The sequence below is a fragment of the Staurois parvus genome, unplaced genomic scaffold (genome assembly GCF_062004578.1).
Source record: "Staurois parvus isolate SC_StPar_1 unplaced genomic scaffold, SC_StPar_1.0 ptg000909l, whole genome shotgun sequence".
NCBI classification, from domain to species: Eukaryota; Metazoa; Chordata; class Amphibia; order Anura; family Ranidae; genus Staurois; species Staurois parvus.
The window spans coordinates 474446-491199 of NW_028318705.1; the positions used below are offsets into that span (position 1 = coordinate 474446).

General features: G+C 43.6%; 1 protein-coding gene across 1 annotated transcript in view; it reads left to right on the top strand.

The window, feature by feature from the left end:
• Nucleotides 1-8287, top strand: part of DNAJB13 (DnaJ heat shock protein family (Hsp40) member B13) — a 47941-nt gene extending 39654 nt beyond the window's left edge. The window contains exon 8 of the mRNA XM_089656479.1: nt 8053-8287. Coding sequence (XP_089512605.1) covers nt 8053-8215 — 163 coding nt within the window. The 3' untranslated portion in view covers nt 8216-8287. The remainder of the gene's footprint in view (nt 1-8052) is intronic.
• The last annotated feature ends 8467 nt before the right edge of the window (nt 8288-16754 follow it).

The window sequence follows — 16754 nt, forward strand, 5'->3', positions numbered from 1 at the left end:
TATAAATACATCAGTGGCTCATACAGTGAACTCGGTGTAGAGCTATTCACCCTGAAGTCATCACAGAGGACAAGGGGGCACTCTTTACGTCTGGAGGAAAAGAAATGTAATCTCCAAACACGGAAAGGTTTCTTCACAGTAAGAGCTGTGAAAATGTGGAATAGACTCCCTCAAGAGTTGGTTCTGGCCAGCTCAGTGGATTGCTTTACATAAGGGGGATATGATCTCCATGTATAATACATAAGGGGGATATGATCTCCATGTATAATACATAAGGGGGGATATGATCTCCATGTATAATACATAAGGGGGGATTTGATCTCCATGTATAATACATAAGGGGGGATATGATCTCCATGTATAATACATAAGGGGGGGATATGATCTCCATGTACAATACATAAGGGGGGATATGATCTCCATGTATAATACATAAGGGGGGATATGATCACCATGTATAATACATAAGGGGGGATATGATCTCCATGTATAATACATAAGGGGGGGATATGATCTCCATGTATAATACATAGGGGGGGATATGATCTCCATGTATAATACATAAGGGGGGATATGATCACCATGTATAATACATAAGGGGGGGATATGATCTCCATGTATAATACATAAGGGGGGATATGATCTCCATGTATAAATACATAAGGGGGGATATGATCTCCATGTAGAATACATAAGGGGGGATATGATCTCCATGTATAATACATAAGGGGGGATATGATCTCCATGTATTATACATAAGGGGGATATGATCTCCATGTATAATACATAAGGGGGGGGGATATGTTCTCCATGTATAATACATAAGGGGGGATATGATCTCCATGTATAAATACATCAGTGGTTCATACAGTGAACTCGGTGTAGAGCTATTCACCCTGAAGTCATCACAGAGGACAAGGGGGCACTCTTTACGTCTGGAGGAAAAGAAATGTAATCTCCAAACACGGAAAGGTTTCTTCACAGTAAGAGCTGTGAAAATGTGGAATAGACTCCCTCAAGAGTTGGTTCTGGCCAGCTCAGTGGATTGCTTTACATAAGGGGGATATGATCTCCATGTATAATACATAAGGGGGATATGATCTCCATGTATAATACATAAGGGGGATATGATCTCCATGTATAATACATAAGGGGGATATGATCTCCATGTATAATACATAAGGGGGATATGATCTCCATGTATAATACATAAGGGGGGATATGATCACCATATATAATACATAAGGGGGATATCACCATGTATAATACATAAGGGGGATATGATCTCCATGTATAATACATAAGGGGGGATATGATCACCATGTATAATACATAAGGGGGATATGATCGCCATGTATAATACATAAGGGGGGGATATGATCTCCATGTATAATACATAAAGGGGGATATGATCACCATGTATAATACATAAGGGGGATATGATCTCCATGTATAATACATAAGGGGGGATATGATCTCCATGTATAATACATAAGGGGGGATATGATCTCCATGTATAATACATAAGGGGGGATATGATCTCCATGTATAATACATAAGGGGGGATATGATCTCCATGTACAATACATAAGGGGGATATGATCTCCATGTATAATACATAAGGGGGGTATGATCTCCATGTATAATACATAAGGGGGATATGATCTCCATGTATAATACATAAGGGGGATATGATCTCCATGTATAATACATAAGGGGGATATGATCTCCATGTATAATACATAAGGGGGGATATGATCTCCATGTATAATACATAAGGGGGGATATGATCTCCATGTATAATACATAAGGGGGATATGATCTCCATGTATAATACATAAGGGGGGATATGATCTCCATGTATAATACATAAAGGGGGATATGATCACCATGTATAATACATAAGGGGGATATGATCTCCATGTATAATACATAAGGGGGGATATGATCTCCATGTATAATACATAAGGGGGATATGATCTCCATGTATAATACATAAGGGGGGATATGATCTCTATGTATAATACATAAAGGGGATATGATCACCATGTATAATACATAAGGGGGGATATGATCTTCATGTATAATACATAAGGGGGGGATATGATCACCATGTATAATACATTAAGGGGGAATATGATCTCCATGTATAATACATAAGGGGGAATATGATCTCCATGTATAATACATAAGGGGGGGATATGATCTCCATGTATAATACATAAGGGGGGATATGATCTCCATGTATAATACATAAGGGGGGATATGATCTCCATGTATAATACATAAGGGGGATATGATCTCCATGTATAATACATAAGGGGGGATATGATCTCTATGTATAATACATAAAGGGGATATGATCACCATGTATAATACATAAGGGGGGATATGATCTTCATGTATAATACATAAGGGGGGGATATGATCACCATGTATAATACATTAAGGGGGAATATGATCTCCATGTATAATACATAAGGGGGAATATGATCTCCATGTATAATACATAAGGGGGGGATATGATCTCCATGTATAATACATAAGGGGGGGATATGATCTCCATGTATAATACATAAGGGGGGATATGATCACCATGTATAATACATAAGGGGGGATATGATCTCCATGTATAATACATAAGGGGGGATATGATCTCCATGTATAATACATAAGGGGGGATATGATCTCCATGTATAATACATAAGGGGGGATATGATCTCCATGTATAATACATAGGGGGGATATGATCTCCATGTATAATACATAAGAGGGATATGATATCCATGTATAATGCATAAGGGGGATATGGTCTCCATGTATAATATATATGGGGGGATATGATCTCCATGTATAATACATAAGGGGGGGATATGATCTCCATGTATAATACATAAGGGGGGGATATGATCTCCATGTATAATACATAAGGGGGGATATGATCTCCATGTATAATACATAAGGGGGATATGACCTCCATGTATAATACATAAGGGGGATATGATCTCCATGTATAATACATAAGGGAGGATATGATCGCCATGTATAATACATAAGGGGGGGATATGATCTCCATGTATAATACATAAGGGGGATATGATCTTCATGTATAATACATAAGGTGGGATATGATCACCATGTATAATATATAAGGGGGGATATTATCTCCATGTATAATACATAAGGGGGGATATGATCTCCATGTATAATACATAAGGGGGATATGACCTCCATGTATAATACATAAGGGGGGATATGATCTCCATGTATAATACATAAGGGGGGATATGATCTCCATGTATAATACATAAGGGGGGATATGATCTCCATGTATAATACATAAGGGGGATATGATCTCCATGTATAATACATAAGGGGGGATATGATCTCCATGTATAATACATAAGGGGGGATATGATCTCCATGTATAATACATAAGGGGGGATATGATCTCCATGTATAATACATAAGGGGGGGATATGATCTCCATGTATAATACATAAGGGGAATATGATCACCATGTATAATACATAAGGGGGATATGATCTCCATGTATAATACATAAGGGGGGGGGATATGATCTCCATGTATAATACATAAGGGGGGGATATGATCTCCATGTATAATACATAAGGGGGGGATATGATCACCATGTATAATACATAAGGGGGGATATGATCTCCATGTATAATACATAAGGGGGATATGATCTCCATGTATAATACATAAGGGGGGATATGATCTCCATGTATATAACATAAGGGGGGGATATGATCTCCATGTATAATACATAAGGGGGGATATGATCTCCATGTATAATACATAAGGGGGGATATGATCTCCATGTATAATACATAAGGGGGGGATATGATCTCCATGTATAATACATAAGGGGGGGGGGGGTAGGATCTCCATGTATAATACAAAAGGGGGGATATGATCTCCATGTATAATACATAAGGGGGATATGATCTCCATGTATAATACATAAGGGGGGATATGATCTCCATGTATAATACATAAGGGGGGATATGATCTCCATGTATAATACATAAGGGGGGATATGATCTCCATGTATAATACATAAGGGGGATATGATCTCCATGTATAATACATAAGGGGGGATATGATCACCATGTATAATACATAAGGGGGATATGATCTCCATGTATAATACATAAGGGGGATATGATCTCCATGTATAATACATAAGGGGGGATATGATCACCATGTATAATACATAAGGGGGATATGATCTCCATGTATAATACATAAGGGGGGATATGATCTCCATGTATAATACATAAGGGGGGATATAATCTCCATGTATAATACATAAGGGGGATATGATCACCATGTATAATACATAAGGGGGGATATGATCACCATGTATAATACATAAGGGGGGGATATGATCTCCATGTATAATACATAAGGGGCATATGATCTCCATGTATAATACATAAGGGGGGATATGATCTCCATGTATAATACATAAGGGGGGATATGATCTCCATGTATAAATACATCAGTGGTTCATATAGTGAACTCGGTGTAGAGTTATTCCCCCTGAGGTCATCACAGAGGACAAGGGGGCACTCTTTACGTCTGGAGGAAAAGAAATGTAATCTCCAAACACGGAAAGGTTTCTTCACAGTGAGAGCTGTTGAAATGTGGAATAGACTCCCTCAAGAGTTGGTTCTGGCCAGCTCATTAGATTGCTTCAAAAAAGTCCTGGATTCTTTCTTGGATACACAGAATATAACTGGATATAACATTTATAGGTAAAGTTGATCCAGGGAATATCCGATTGCCTCTCGGGGATCAGGAAGGAATTTTTTTCCCAGAAGGAGCAAATTGGATCATGCTTTGCGGGGTTTTTTGCCTTCTTCTGGATCAACTGTGGGTATAGGATTATAACTTTTTTTTTTGGTTGGTCTGGATGGACTTTTGTCTTTTTTTTTTTTCAGCCAGACTAACTATATAACTGTCTCTGACTGGTAGTAGCAGATCTGATGTCAGTAATCTCAGTCAGCTGAGCCAAGGAGCTGAAGCTCTATTTATCAAGCCAGTAAGTCAAGTCAAGCCAGCAAGTTCCTAACAATGTCCGGCCTGGGGCTTGGAAGCACAAGGAGCTCTTGGTGATGTGCCCCCTGGGGGTGGCATTCCATTGGGTGCCAGAAAAGACATTATGGGTTGCAATACACCATGGTGTTTCTTCATTGGCACAAGGTCATGTCTCTTTATGCTTTTCTTGCGCTGAGCTTTTTGGCCAACCAGGACCATTTTTATATCAAGTGAAATACCCGCTGTGTATTGCATTATGTTTTGTTCTGTCCGTATTTATTCATGAGCACTTACACTGCACTTTTTTGTTTTGCACAGAGATGAAGAGTACAGGTTAGGGGGGGCTTGCCCTGATATCTGGGAAGAGGTATTGTGGCCTTTTGGTCTTTTTCCTCTCCCCAATCTGGAGGGGTCTCTCTTTGGGAGAGCTGCTTATCACTTACTTGGTGGACTGGCTTCTTCTGGTCCCTAAGTGTGGGGTACACCATAGGCATACCTTGCCTCTGTCAGGAGTCTTGCGCCCCAGAGAGGCTCAGAGTCTAGAGGTCCATCATCTTTGGAGGTTTGGCCATTTCTGTACATCTGTGCACTTTTTTGTTCACAGAGGTGTAACAAAGCACCACACTGCAGAGCTCCACAAAAAGAGAAACAAATTGTCAACTAGGAGTCCCAATCGACATGCTTAGAACCAGAAGAAAGCTGGTGTAGATAACACTCTTGTGTTGACAATAAGTTAGGGCTCTAAGTTGGGACAATTTTGTTCCAGTTGGTCTTTAAGGTTGGCCCTAAACAAGCTATGTTCATTCACCTTCCCTGTCCTCACCCTGCGCTACTGCTGCAAAATACACGTTGGTAGGACAGGACTAGGCTCTCACTTATTACATTCTGGTGGCCTGTTGTCTCTCTCATGTCTCTAATGACTTGCTTACTTTTCTGGTTGGCAGGCTGGTAAAAACATATGCTCAAGTCTTGTTTTGATGGCTCCGTCCCCCCCTTGAGCTGCAAAGGCAGCAAACGGGTGTACACACATGGAAGCAATAAAACCCGCTACCCGCTGAGCATAACCCATTCAAATTAAAGGGGCCATGGCCCAACCTAGCAATGCATGTAGGTGCAGCACGGTGGTGTGGGCTTTTAGGGCTTAAAACAGGCAGTGAGGAAGCTACATAATACCTCCTCATCACCTGTGAAACGCCCTCTGAAAAGCGATCTCTGACACATATACTCAGATATAGCATTAACCTGTGTTCAGGGCACATTTCACATAATGTCACATTTCCTTTTGCATAAAAAATGGGCCTATAACGTTTTTGAAGCATTCAGAAGCGTTGCCATAGATGGAAGTGGTCAGCTGTGGCATAGCCCTGAGGACGGGACATACCCTAAAAGTCTTGATGTGATGCAGATGTATTCTGTACTACCTGACCAGCATTGTTTAAATGACCTACCACAGTGGTTGTCAACTTACACTTTATTGCCAAAAATATTGTGCCAGCCCTCCAAATCATGTGATTCAGGTGTTCCAATCCCCTCCATGGCCACAGGTTTATAAAATCAAGCCCCTAGGCATGCAGACTGCTTCTACAAACATTTATGAAAGAATGGGTCGCTGTCCGGAGCTCAGTGAATTCAAGCGTGGTCCCATGCTAGGTTGCCACCTGTGCAATAAGTGCCCCCTCCCCTGACTTCTCCATCAAGATCAATAACACAATCATCATTCCCTCCCCTCCTGCCAGGGTACTAGGTGTAATCCTAGACTCCCATCTGTCCTTTCAGTCCCAAATCCAATCACTGTACAAATCTTGTAGACTTCACCTCCGCAACATCTCCAAGATATGCCCGTTCCTAACCTCGGAAACCACTAAGCAACTTATTCACTCCCTTGTTATATCTCGCCTTGACTACTGTAACTCCCTCCTCATTGGCCGACCTCATCGCAGGCTATCCCCTCTTCAGTCTATCATGAATGCTGCTGCCAGACTCATCCACCTTACTATCCGTTCTGTATCTGCCACCCCTCTCTGCCAATCCCTCCACTGGCCTCCACTCAGTGTCCTCCACCCCTCTCTGCCAATCCCTCCACTGGCCTCCACTCAGTGTCCTCCACCCCTCTCTGCCAATCCTTCCACTGGCCTCCACTCAGTGTCCTCCACCCCTCTCTGCCAATCCCTCCACTGGCCTCCACTCAGTGTCCTCCACCCCTCTCTGCCAGTCCCTCCACTGGTCTCCATTCAGTGTCCTCCACCCCTCTCTGCCAGTCCCTCCACTGGCCTCCGCTCAGTGTCCTCCATCCCTCTCTGCCAATCCCTCCACTGGCCTCCACTCAGTGTCCTCCACCCCTTTCTGCCAATCCCTCCACTGGCTTCCCATTGCCCAACGGATAAAATTCAAAACATTAACAATGACATATAGAGCCATTTATAACTCCGCCCCGAATTACATCAGCAATCTTGTCTATAAATATCACCCAAACCATACTCTCCACTCCTTGCAAGACCTTCTACTCTCTAGCTCCCTTGTCTCCTCCTCCCATGCTCCTCTCCAGAGCTTCCCCCATCCTCTGGAACTCTCTACCCCAATCTATCAGACTATCGCCTACTCTGCTCACTTTTAGGCGATCTCTGAAAACCTATCTCTTCAAGGAAGCCTATCCTGCACTCGGCTAGTAATGGAATCTTCTACTCTTCCAACCTGTCCATCCCCCACAGTTATTTCCTTTTGTACCACTAGCCCCTCCCTCCTAGATTGTAAGCTTCAAGGATCAGGGCCCTCCTATCCCTCTTGTATTGAACTGTATTGTTGCTGTATTGTCTCCCGTTATATTGTAAAGCGCTGAGCAAACTGTTGGCGCTATATAAATCCTGTATAATAATAGTAGATTTGTATTATATGTTATAGGATTTGTAAAGTACATACATTTCCGTTTTTATTCTTTTTTGTTTGTTGTATGGACACCCCTATGAGCTGAATCTCTTCTCTCTACAGCCCCAAATACAGTAAACTGGTTCCTGGGGAAGGCATGAGGCTGGTCGGTGACCCCGGACTGAAGGGTGACCTCATCATCCAGTTTGATATCCAGTTCCCGGAGCACCTGACACCACAAAAGAAGGGTCTCCTGCGCAAAGCCCTCCTGTCCTCACCCACCTAACAACCAAATCTAAAGATACGTATTTTTTAAATGTTTGATGTTTTCTCAGTAAACAATAAAATATTAGAGGGATGAGTGTCAGTGGATCACTCCTTCTGTTGTGGTAATCACCAGAAATATATAAACATCAAATCATCATTCATAACTGAAAGAAATAAGGTTCCCTTTGTATTTAGAAGGTGAGACGTTAAAGGGTCACTCCACCCAAAAGTGAGATTTATAGAAGGAGATGCCTGGTGGGCTGAATCAATCCCTGGCATCTGATGTGTCCAGGATATTACTGCTGTGAGATCATCCAGCCATACTTCCCAACAGGGGTGGACTGACAACTCAGGGGCCCCCCGGGCAATAGGGGATCATGGGGCCCCTGTGTCCGTGCCCAAACTCAAAAAAGCCTATGAAAAAGGTACCAGGGGCATCTCATGGGGCCCCCTACTGACCCCGGGCCCTCGGGCAGTGCCCGAGTTTCCAAACGGTCAGTCCGCCCCTGCTTCCCAACCTTGTTGCTGTCTACCTGAGAGTTCTAGCTGTTCCTGTCCACCGGGATGGTGGAAACCCCTGATCATCAGCACAGCAGGTGTGCAGACCCAAGGGATGGTGGGAACCCTTCATTATGGGTGTTCAGCAGGTGTACAAACCCAGGAACTCGGCACAGGGATGGTAGGAACTCCTCATAACAGGTACAGCAGGTGTACAGACCCTGGAACTCAGTACAAGGATGGTGGGAACCCCTCATAATGGGCACAGCAAGTGTACAGACCAGGAACTCAGCACAGGGATGGTGGGAACCACTCATAATGGGCACAGCAGGTGTACAGACCGAGGAACTCTGCACAGGGATGGTGGGAACCCCTCATAATGGGCACAGCAGGTGTACAGACCCTGGAACTCAGTACAAGGATGGTGGGAACCCCTCATAATGGGTACAGCAGGTGTACAGACCCAGGAACTCAGTACAAGGATGGTGGGAACCCCTCATAATGGGCACAGCAGGTGTACAGACCCGGGAACTCAGCACAGGGATGGTGGGAACCCCTCATAATGGGCAGAGCAGGTGTACAGACTAGGAACTCAAAGTAGAGATGTCGCCAAAATAGTTCATTCCAGGAATCTTTTGCCTACAGCAGGGCGGTTGTACAGTAGTAGTAGATCAGTAGATTGACTTCTGTACAACCACAGTGTCCATAAATGGATTGAAATTTGGCCGCTCCCTGCTGTAATGGAAGTTTCGATCCATCAATGGGCCACTTAAGGGTGAGGATTGTAATGCTGACCATACACTAGTTGAACAATTGTTTGAACAGGTTTTCGAAAATCAAAGACATGATCATGAGAGCAAACGATATTGCCATCATGTAATGACCGAATTGCAACAATAAATCCTTCAATGGACATAAATGGATCGGTTTTTGGTCCGTTTTTTGCTTCTGGGTCACATAGCAACAGTTAGATTTTTTTATTTTTTTTAATCAAAACAGTTTTAATTGTCAAAAAAGAAAAATGGGATCAATGCATACAGGATATAGAAAAAAATACAATCACCATATTATACAGTCAGGGGCGGACTGACAATTTATGGGGCCCCCCGGGCAATAGGGGATCATGGGGCCCCTGTGTCCTTGCCCAAACTCAAAAAAGCCTATGAAAAAGGTACCAGGGGCATCTCCCCTATTGCCCGGGGGCCCCATGAGTTGTCAGTCCGCCCCTGCCCCGGTGCACATCTATGCAGCCGTGCGGGCTGAGTTTTGCACGGGCACGAGAGCCCATTCACTTGAATGGACTCCCGTGCCCTAGGACACGCATAGAAGTCCCTGCACTTCTTTGGAAAACGCAGCCCGCACTAAAACTAATGGCACCCACCCACGGGTCCACATTCCTCTGTGCGGCTGCACGGATTTTTGTGCAGATCAGGCACCGGGTGCGGATCAGATGTGAACCTTGGGTTAGTAAATCTACCTCTGTGGTTTGTTTTTTTTTTTTTTTTTTTTTTCTATTGATCACATCATCTTGTGGGTCTGCTCTCCCTTCATCAGGTATTTGTGTTGTATAGCCACCGATAAATGACAGGTGCACTTTAGGTATTTGGCAGAAACTCATAATTATTATTATTATACAGTATTTATAAAGCGCCGATAGTTCGCTCAGCGCTGTACATTACAAAGGGGGACAGAACAATACAATGCAAAACATGAGGGGATCGAGGGCCCTGCTCTTTCGATAAAAGGATTTATGGAGTGGCAGGTGGAGGAAAGCTGGACTTTGGCTTTTCCAAGATACCAACTTCATTTTATTGCAGTAATAACACACAAAGGTTGTTTAAGATGTTTTTCAGAACTTCTATTTCTTCGTATTAGTCTATTACTCTTTTCTTAGAATTGCTTGCCGTCAGCAGTCTGATAACAGTTCTGATAACAAAAATAACAAATAAAACTGTTAAACTGGGTAGCATAAGGCGTACATACCTATAGTTTCATTGTACGTCCCTTTTTCTCCCTTTTACAGCGCCCCCTGTGCATTTGTGGGTTCATTTAATTGCATTGAACGCCAAATTGTTACATTTAATGTTTCTTCTGCTTATATTTTGCTTTTCCTCCTCCTTCTCTACCAACATGTTAATGTTTTTTGGGGGTTTTTTTAAATAAAATGTCTCCATTTTCATTACATACATTATTTAACCACTTCCAGTCCGGACACTTTTACCCCCTTCCTGTCCAGGCCAATTTTCAGCTTTCAGAGCTGTCACACTTTGAATGACAATTGCGCGGTCATGCAACACTGTACCCATATGGATTTTTTAGTATTTTTTTGAGACAGATAAAGCTTTATTTTGGTGGTATTTATTCACCACTGGGATTTTATTTTTTTTGCTATATAAATAAAAAAGTCCAAAAATTTAAAAAAAAAAAAGTGTTTTCTTATAAAATTTTGCAAATAAATAATATTTCATCATAAATCTTGGCCAAAATTTATTCCGTTTTATCTTTTTAGTAAAAAAAAAACCCAAATTAGTTTTATAACTAAAAATTATAATTTTTAAACTTTTTTTTACATTTTTATTTTGTTTTATTATTTATGGGGTCGTTTTTGTACTACATACTGTCATCCTAGCAGTACGGTGTCACCATCCCTGTGGATAATTTTTCTTATAAAATATTGCAAATAAATATTATTTTATCATAAATATTCCTCTGAGGAAGAGGCAAGTCCTCGAAACGCATCAGCCTATTGGATGTCTACACTCCCTATTGCGGACTGTTACTCAGCGCGGTGCTGACCCAGCTGTTCTTTATGATGTGCCTTGACTACATTGTCATTTGTGAGTACAACACCTACATTATTATTTATTAAACATTTTTTTTTGGTAATGCACTAGGCCTGTGCGCCCTCTGTTTGTTCTTTCCTCATGCAGCAAAATCAATGACAGGCTGAACTATGCCGTGGCTGGAGGCTGTTCCCTGATTTTAGGGCCAGACATTCAGGGACATATGCGGAATTTCTGTGTTCAGAACATACGGCCCAAAATGTGAGTACCAGTTGGACCAGTGGCTAACTGCCATGTATTTCAGTCTGTCATTGACCTTGACAAGCAGCAGGTTGTACACTGTCCCTGTGCCTCCTTTGCACTCAAAAACTCTGGAATTTTATGTTGTATGAGCTAAACTGCCTGGAGGGAATGAGCCCTTTAAGTGAAAAAAAAAAAAACCCGCTCATTATATCAGACATTCAGAGCCGCCCTGTGCACATTTCCCATGCCATCTCAGAGTATTTAGCCCTCCCAGGTCTTATTGTGGGACTAGGAGTCAATAAGTGCCTATTTTTCCCAGATGAACACAGTTGTTAGGTAGTTCAGCAAAAGACAGCTGGGCAGGGCTGACACCACTCACCAGTCCATAAAAAAGCCATGTGTTTCAGCTCACCACAAGACTTCATTGGTGTTGCCACCTCTGGTAGAACAACAGGTATTTTCTGTACTTGCAGGGTCTTTCACTCCTTCTTCCCTTTCCCTGGATACCTAAGAGGCGGGAAGAACTACCCAATTATACAACCACTGTGCTTGGCTGTCAAAGTGGTCACATGATCGTATGCCAGTTCTGCCAGCTCCTGATCTTTACTAGAGAATAGGAGCTGTCTAGGGCAGCACATGGACGCATATGTGTAGCATGTGAGTGTTAAAGCCTACCCTCATATATGCATTATGTGGACGGCCAGTGGTTGAGTGCTGGCTACCAGGATTCTGGGATTTGAACAACTCTGCACTTAACTGGCTGCCAGATATTTCTGGGATTTAGAGAACGCCATTGCAGCTGAGGCGTCCATCATCAGCTTTCCGAAGGCAGTGCCAGTTTAGTTTCAACACATCATTGTTACACAAGTTCTCCCCAAGAGCTTAGTATTTCCAAGGGTCTGGTTGTAACAGCCAATCTGACAGGTTCTCTTTACAATGGACATTACTGCTACTGTGAGCTGGCTGGGGGGCAGAATACAACACTACACATCTGTATTCTAAAGCCTGGGAGTACACCCTGCAATATTACTGTCCTGTGAAAGGTGATCCCCCAGATAGTTTGCTCTATAATCCTCTTGTCTGTCCATCCATCAGCCCTTGTGTACTGAGACAAGAGGCTTGAGCCACTGGGGCCCTTCATTATGGTCCCACAGTAGGACCCTTTCACATTCAGGTTCTGCATTGCACCCCCCATAGTGGCAGAGCACCAGGGCAAGTGCAACCTTTGTGAGCTTGGAAGTTCCACCACAGTGCAAGTTTTTTTCTATTTTCATTTTCCATTATTTTTTTACAATTTTTATAAAACTTTACCCACAGAAATAGAGCCACATCATTACTGTCAGTGCCCCATTGATGGTGTCACTGACCAGAATAGTTCCCCATTGTTGGCATCAGTTTAATTAGTGCTCCATCTTTGATATCAGTGGGAGGAATAGTTTTCCAATGAAGAAATATGGTGAACTGTTGGTGTCAGTGTACTGACTAATTACATATAGTTACATAATATGGCTAAGAAAAAAAAAAAAAAGACAAAAGTTCAACCATTTAAAAAAGTTATAATCCTACACCCACAGCTGATTCAGAGGAAGACCAAAAAACGCAGCAAAGCATGATCCTGCAGGGGAAGAAAAAAAAATTCCTTCCTGACCTCCCACCCACCCCCCCAAGAGGCAATCTGATATTCTCTGGATCACTTGGGGGCTTCGTTGAAAAATTAGGGGTCTAAACAGCCCTTTCCCATTCATTCACAAACTGAAGCATAGTAAGTTTACTGTGATACAGATCATTAACTCTGTTCATTCATAACTGCAGCAATCACAGAGAGAAGGAAGGGGTTGGTAACTGACATCTTTACCACCACCACCCCCCTCCCAGTTCTCCATCCTGACACAGGGGGCAGGGGAATCACACAGGGGCCAAATCACAGCAGGAGATAGATAGGAGAGGTGGCAGGACCAATGGCAGGCTTTGGTTCCTCTATATACCATCCCTCCTATCCAGATGTACAGAAAAGCCACAAGAGGGGGGGGGGGGTTTAACAAAAAAAAAATATATATATCTTTGCATAGAAACTGATCCACTTCCAAGTTTTTTTGGCAAATCTTAAACAAGCTGAAGTTAGAAGCAGATTGGCTACCATGCACAGCTGCGCCAGATACTGGGTGCTCCAGTTGTAGGTAATCCACCTCTATGTGACTAGAATGGGGGGGGGGGGGGGGGGTTCTACAACTTTCACATCTATCCTGGCCAAAACACAAAGCAAGGTCATTGGATTAAGGCATCTGTGCTACCTGTGTGGGTATAAAATACTGGGGTATCTTCCTGACCAGTGGTGTATTTAGGTTTTGTGCTGCCCTAGGCAACACAAAAATTGCCTCCCCCCCATGGAGAGAACCTGACACCGACCAACATCTCCCTCCCGCACAAAGAGAACCTGACATTGACCAACAGCCCAGCCCCCCCATACACTGGCAATTTCCCCCCACACCTTGGCAAGAGTGAAGACACTCACCTCCACAGCTCCGGACATCCCCAGGAACAAGAGTCAGGCTCTGCATACATCAAGCAGCCCGAAGCCTCTCAGATCCCACTTGGTCCCCATGCTGCGTGTGTCCCTTCTTTTGGGAGGCAGTGCTGCCCACCTGAAAAATGCCGCCCTAGGCAAATGCCTTGTGATAAATGCACCACTGTTCCTGATGCTCATTAGAACCAAACTGGTTTGGAGAAGCTGCAAAATGTCAAGAACAAGTCCAGTTGAATGTGACCAGCTAGCTAGATAGCGTATGTCTTGGATCAATGAGAACCTTCAGACTGTCATTTGCAGACCTCTGAAGGTTAAGCCTGGCTGTCACAATGATCCCTCAATACTGTACATCACCATCCCCAAAAAAGGACAAGTATGCAGATGAGGACTGATTTCCTGAACTGCATATTTATTCTGGGACAGTGATCCAGAAATTAAAACTAGAGGGTCAAAATAGCATCCAAGCAACTAGCCATTCCACCCCCCTTTGTTTACTTTAACATGATTGGTCACATCAAGATCTAGGTATTCCTCTTTTGCAATGTCCAATCAGGGGTTCCAGACCAAGCTGCACTGCTCAACTTCACTGGGATTCAAGGATCCGGGGCTGAAGTCTGCCAGATGGGCATGTGTTGGACAACGGTTGACTGAAATACAAAATTGTGAAAGCTCACCAGCTATATCTATTCAGTTCTAATGAATAAATTTTCACACAACTTTTGCAACTTAAAGTGGCTCTATGACAGGGGTAGGCAACCTTAGAGGAGATCTACCTGAACATGAGAGAAGTCAATGATCACCGGGCACCATGTCCCCTCACCTGGTTTAAACCTCTAAATTGCTGTACTATCGTGTCACATTTGTGTGCATTGCATGGCAATCATGGGTTAAAATCATGTGGTGAGGAGGCAACATATCACCTGCTCACCGCCTGTCAAACAGTCAGATCACTTGTCAGAGGAACAGCAGTGCCTGCTGCACTTATGAATGAGCCCTTAGTTGCATTCAACAGTGGCACTTTGTAGTAAAAACCCTGTGGTTGAGTTGTGGTTTTACCACCCCAATCACTACTCCATTTAGCTGCTGAGGCAGCAGCCAAAAAGGTGTACACGACAGCTGGAATTAACCTGTATCTGGTGGGTGCTACTGCCTGCCAATTGCGACCCATTCAAGTAAATGGGGCCACTCTGCAAGCTTCTGTGGGGTTCAAGCAGGTGTGAGAAAGAAACAGTGCTGCCTGCTTTAACCCCTTGTTTGCTGTACTGCACAAGGTTGCAGGGCACTTGCAGAGCGGCCTTATTCACTTGAATGGGTCATGCTTGGCAGGTGCTACACCCACCAACCATGACCGGGTGTATAAACTCCTGCGGCTGTGACATGTATACACCCCTGGCCACTGCAGCTAAAGGGGGGTTGCAGTTGGGCTGGGATGGTAAAAACATGTCTTCACTATTGGGTTTTACCAATCTTTAAATTTAAACCATTACCATTCTGAGCCCCCTAAGGCTGCTTTCACACCGATGTGGCTGTTTACTTATACCGCCAGTGCATCTGCGACTTTCCTGGGTTAGCTGTGCCGGATGTGGCAGTTTACCTTCATCCCCAGTGCATCTGCGACTTTCCTGAGTTAGCTGTGCTGGATGTGGCAGTTTACCTTCATCCCCAGTGCATCTGCGACTTTCCTGGGTTAGCTGTGCCGGATGTGGCAGTTTACCTTCATCCCCAGTGCATCTGCGACTTTCCTGGGTTAGCTGTGCCGGATGTGGCAGTTTACCTTCATCACCAGTGCATCTGCGACTTTCCTGGGTTAGCTGTGCCGGATGTGGCAGTTTACCTACATCCCCAGTGCATCTGCAACTTTCCTGGGTTAGTTGTGCTTTAACCTTCTATTATGTCCTGTAGGTGTGGTGCAATTCCTGGAAGTTCACCAACGTTCCTGCATTCAGGAGTTTGTGTGCTTTCAGGAAGTGCACCAAAAGTGCAGGATATGGCGGCAGTCTATGGCTAAGTGCAGCAAAGTGTCTGGTACACTGCTCCCACGGTGTGGGCAAACTGCAGCACATCAGTGTGAAAGCAGCTCTGTGCTACTATGCCCAGTGTATTGCTATACATTGACCTGAAAATCTTTCCTGCTGCTGGCACCACTCACTGGGATAAGAGATGGAGTGCGTTTGTAGTGCCAGCTCCTGTCCCATGTGGAGTGATACCAGAGGAGGCCTCAGCTTATGCAGCTCTTGCTCCCTACTATAGCACCAATTTTACAAGTAGTCCCTCTGTATTACATTCAGATGCTCTGGGATGGTGGGTCAGCAAGCCAATCTACCAGTCACCTGGCTGTAATCTACAAGTTGCTGACTCCTGCTCTATAATAACTGCAGTCAAGAGCATGGACACCATCTGTCCCCAATGTAAGGCGAGGACCCTAATGGCCACTCAACTGCCTGACCTCACCAAGATCCCATTCATATATGAATACAGTATGTGTGGGTAGAATGTGCTTCATGCATGGA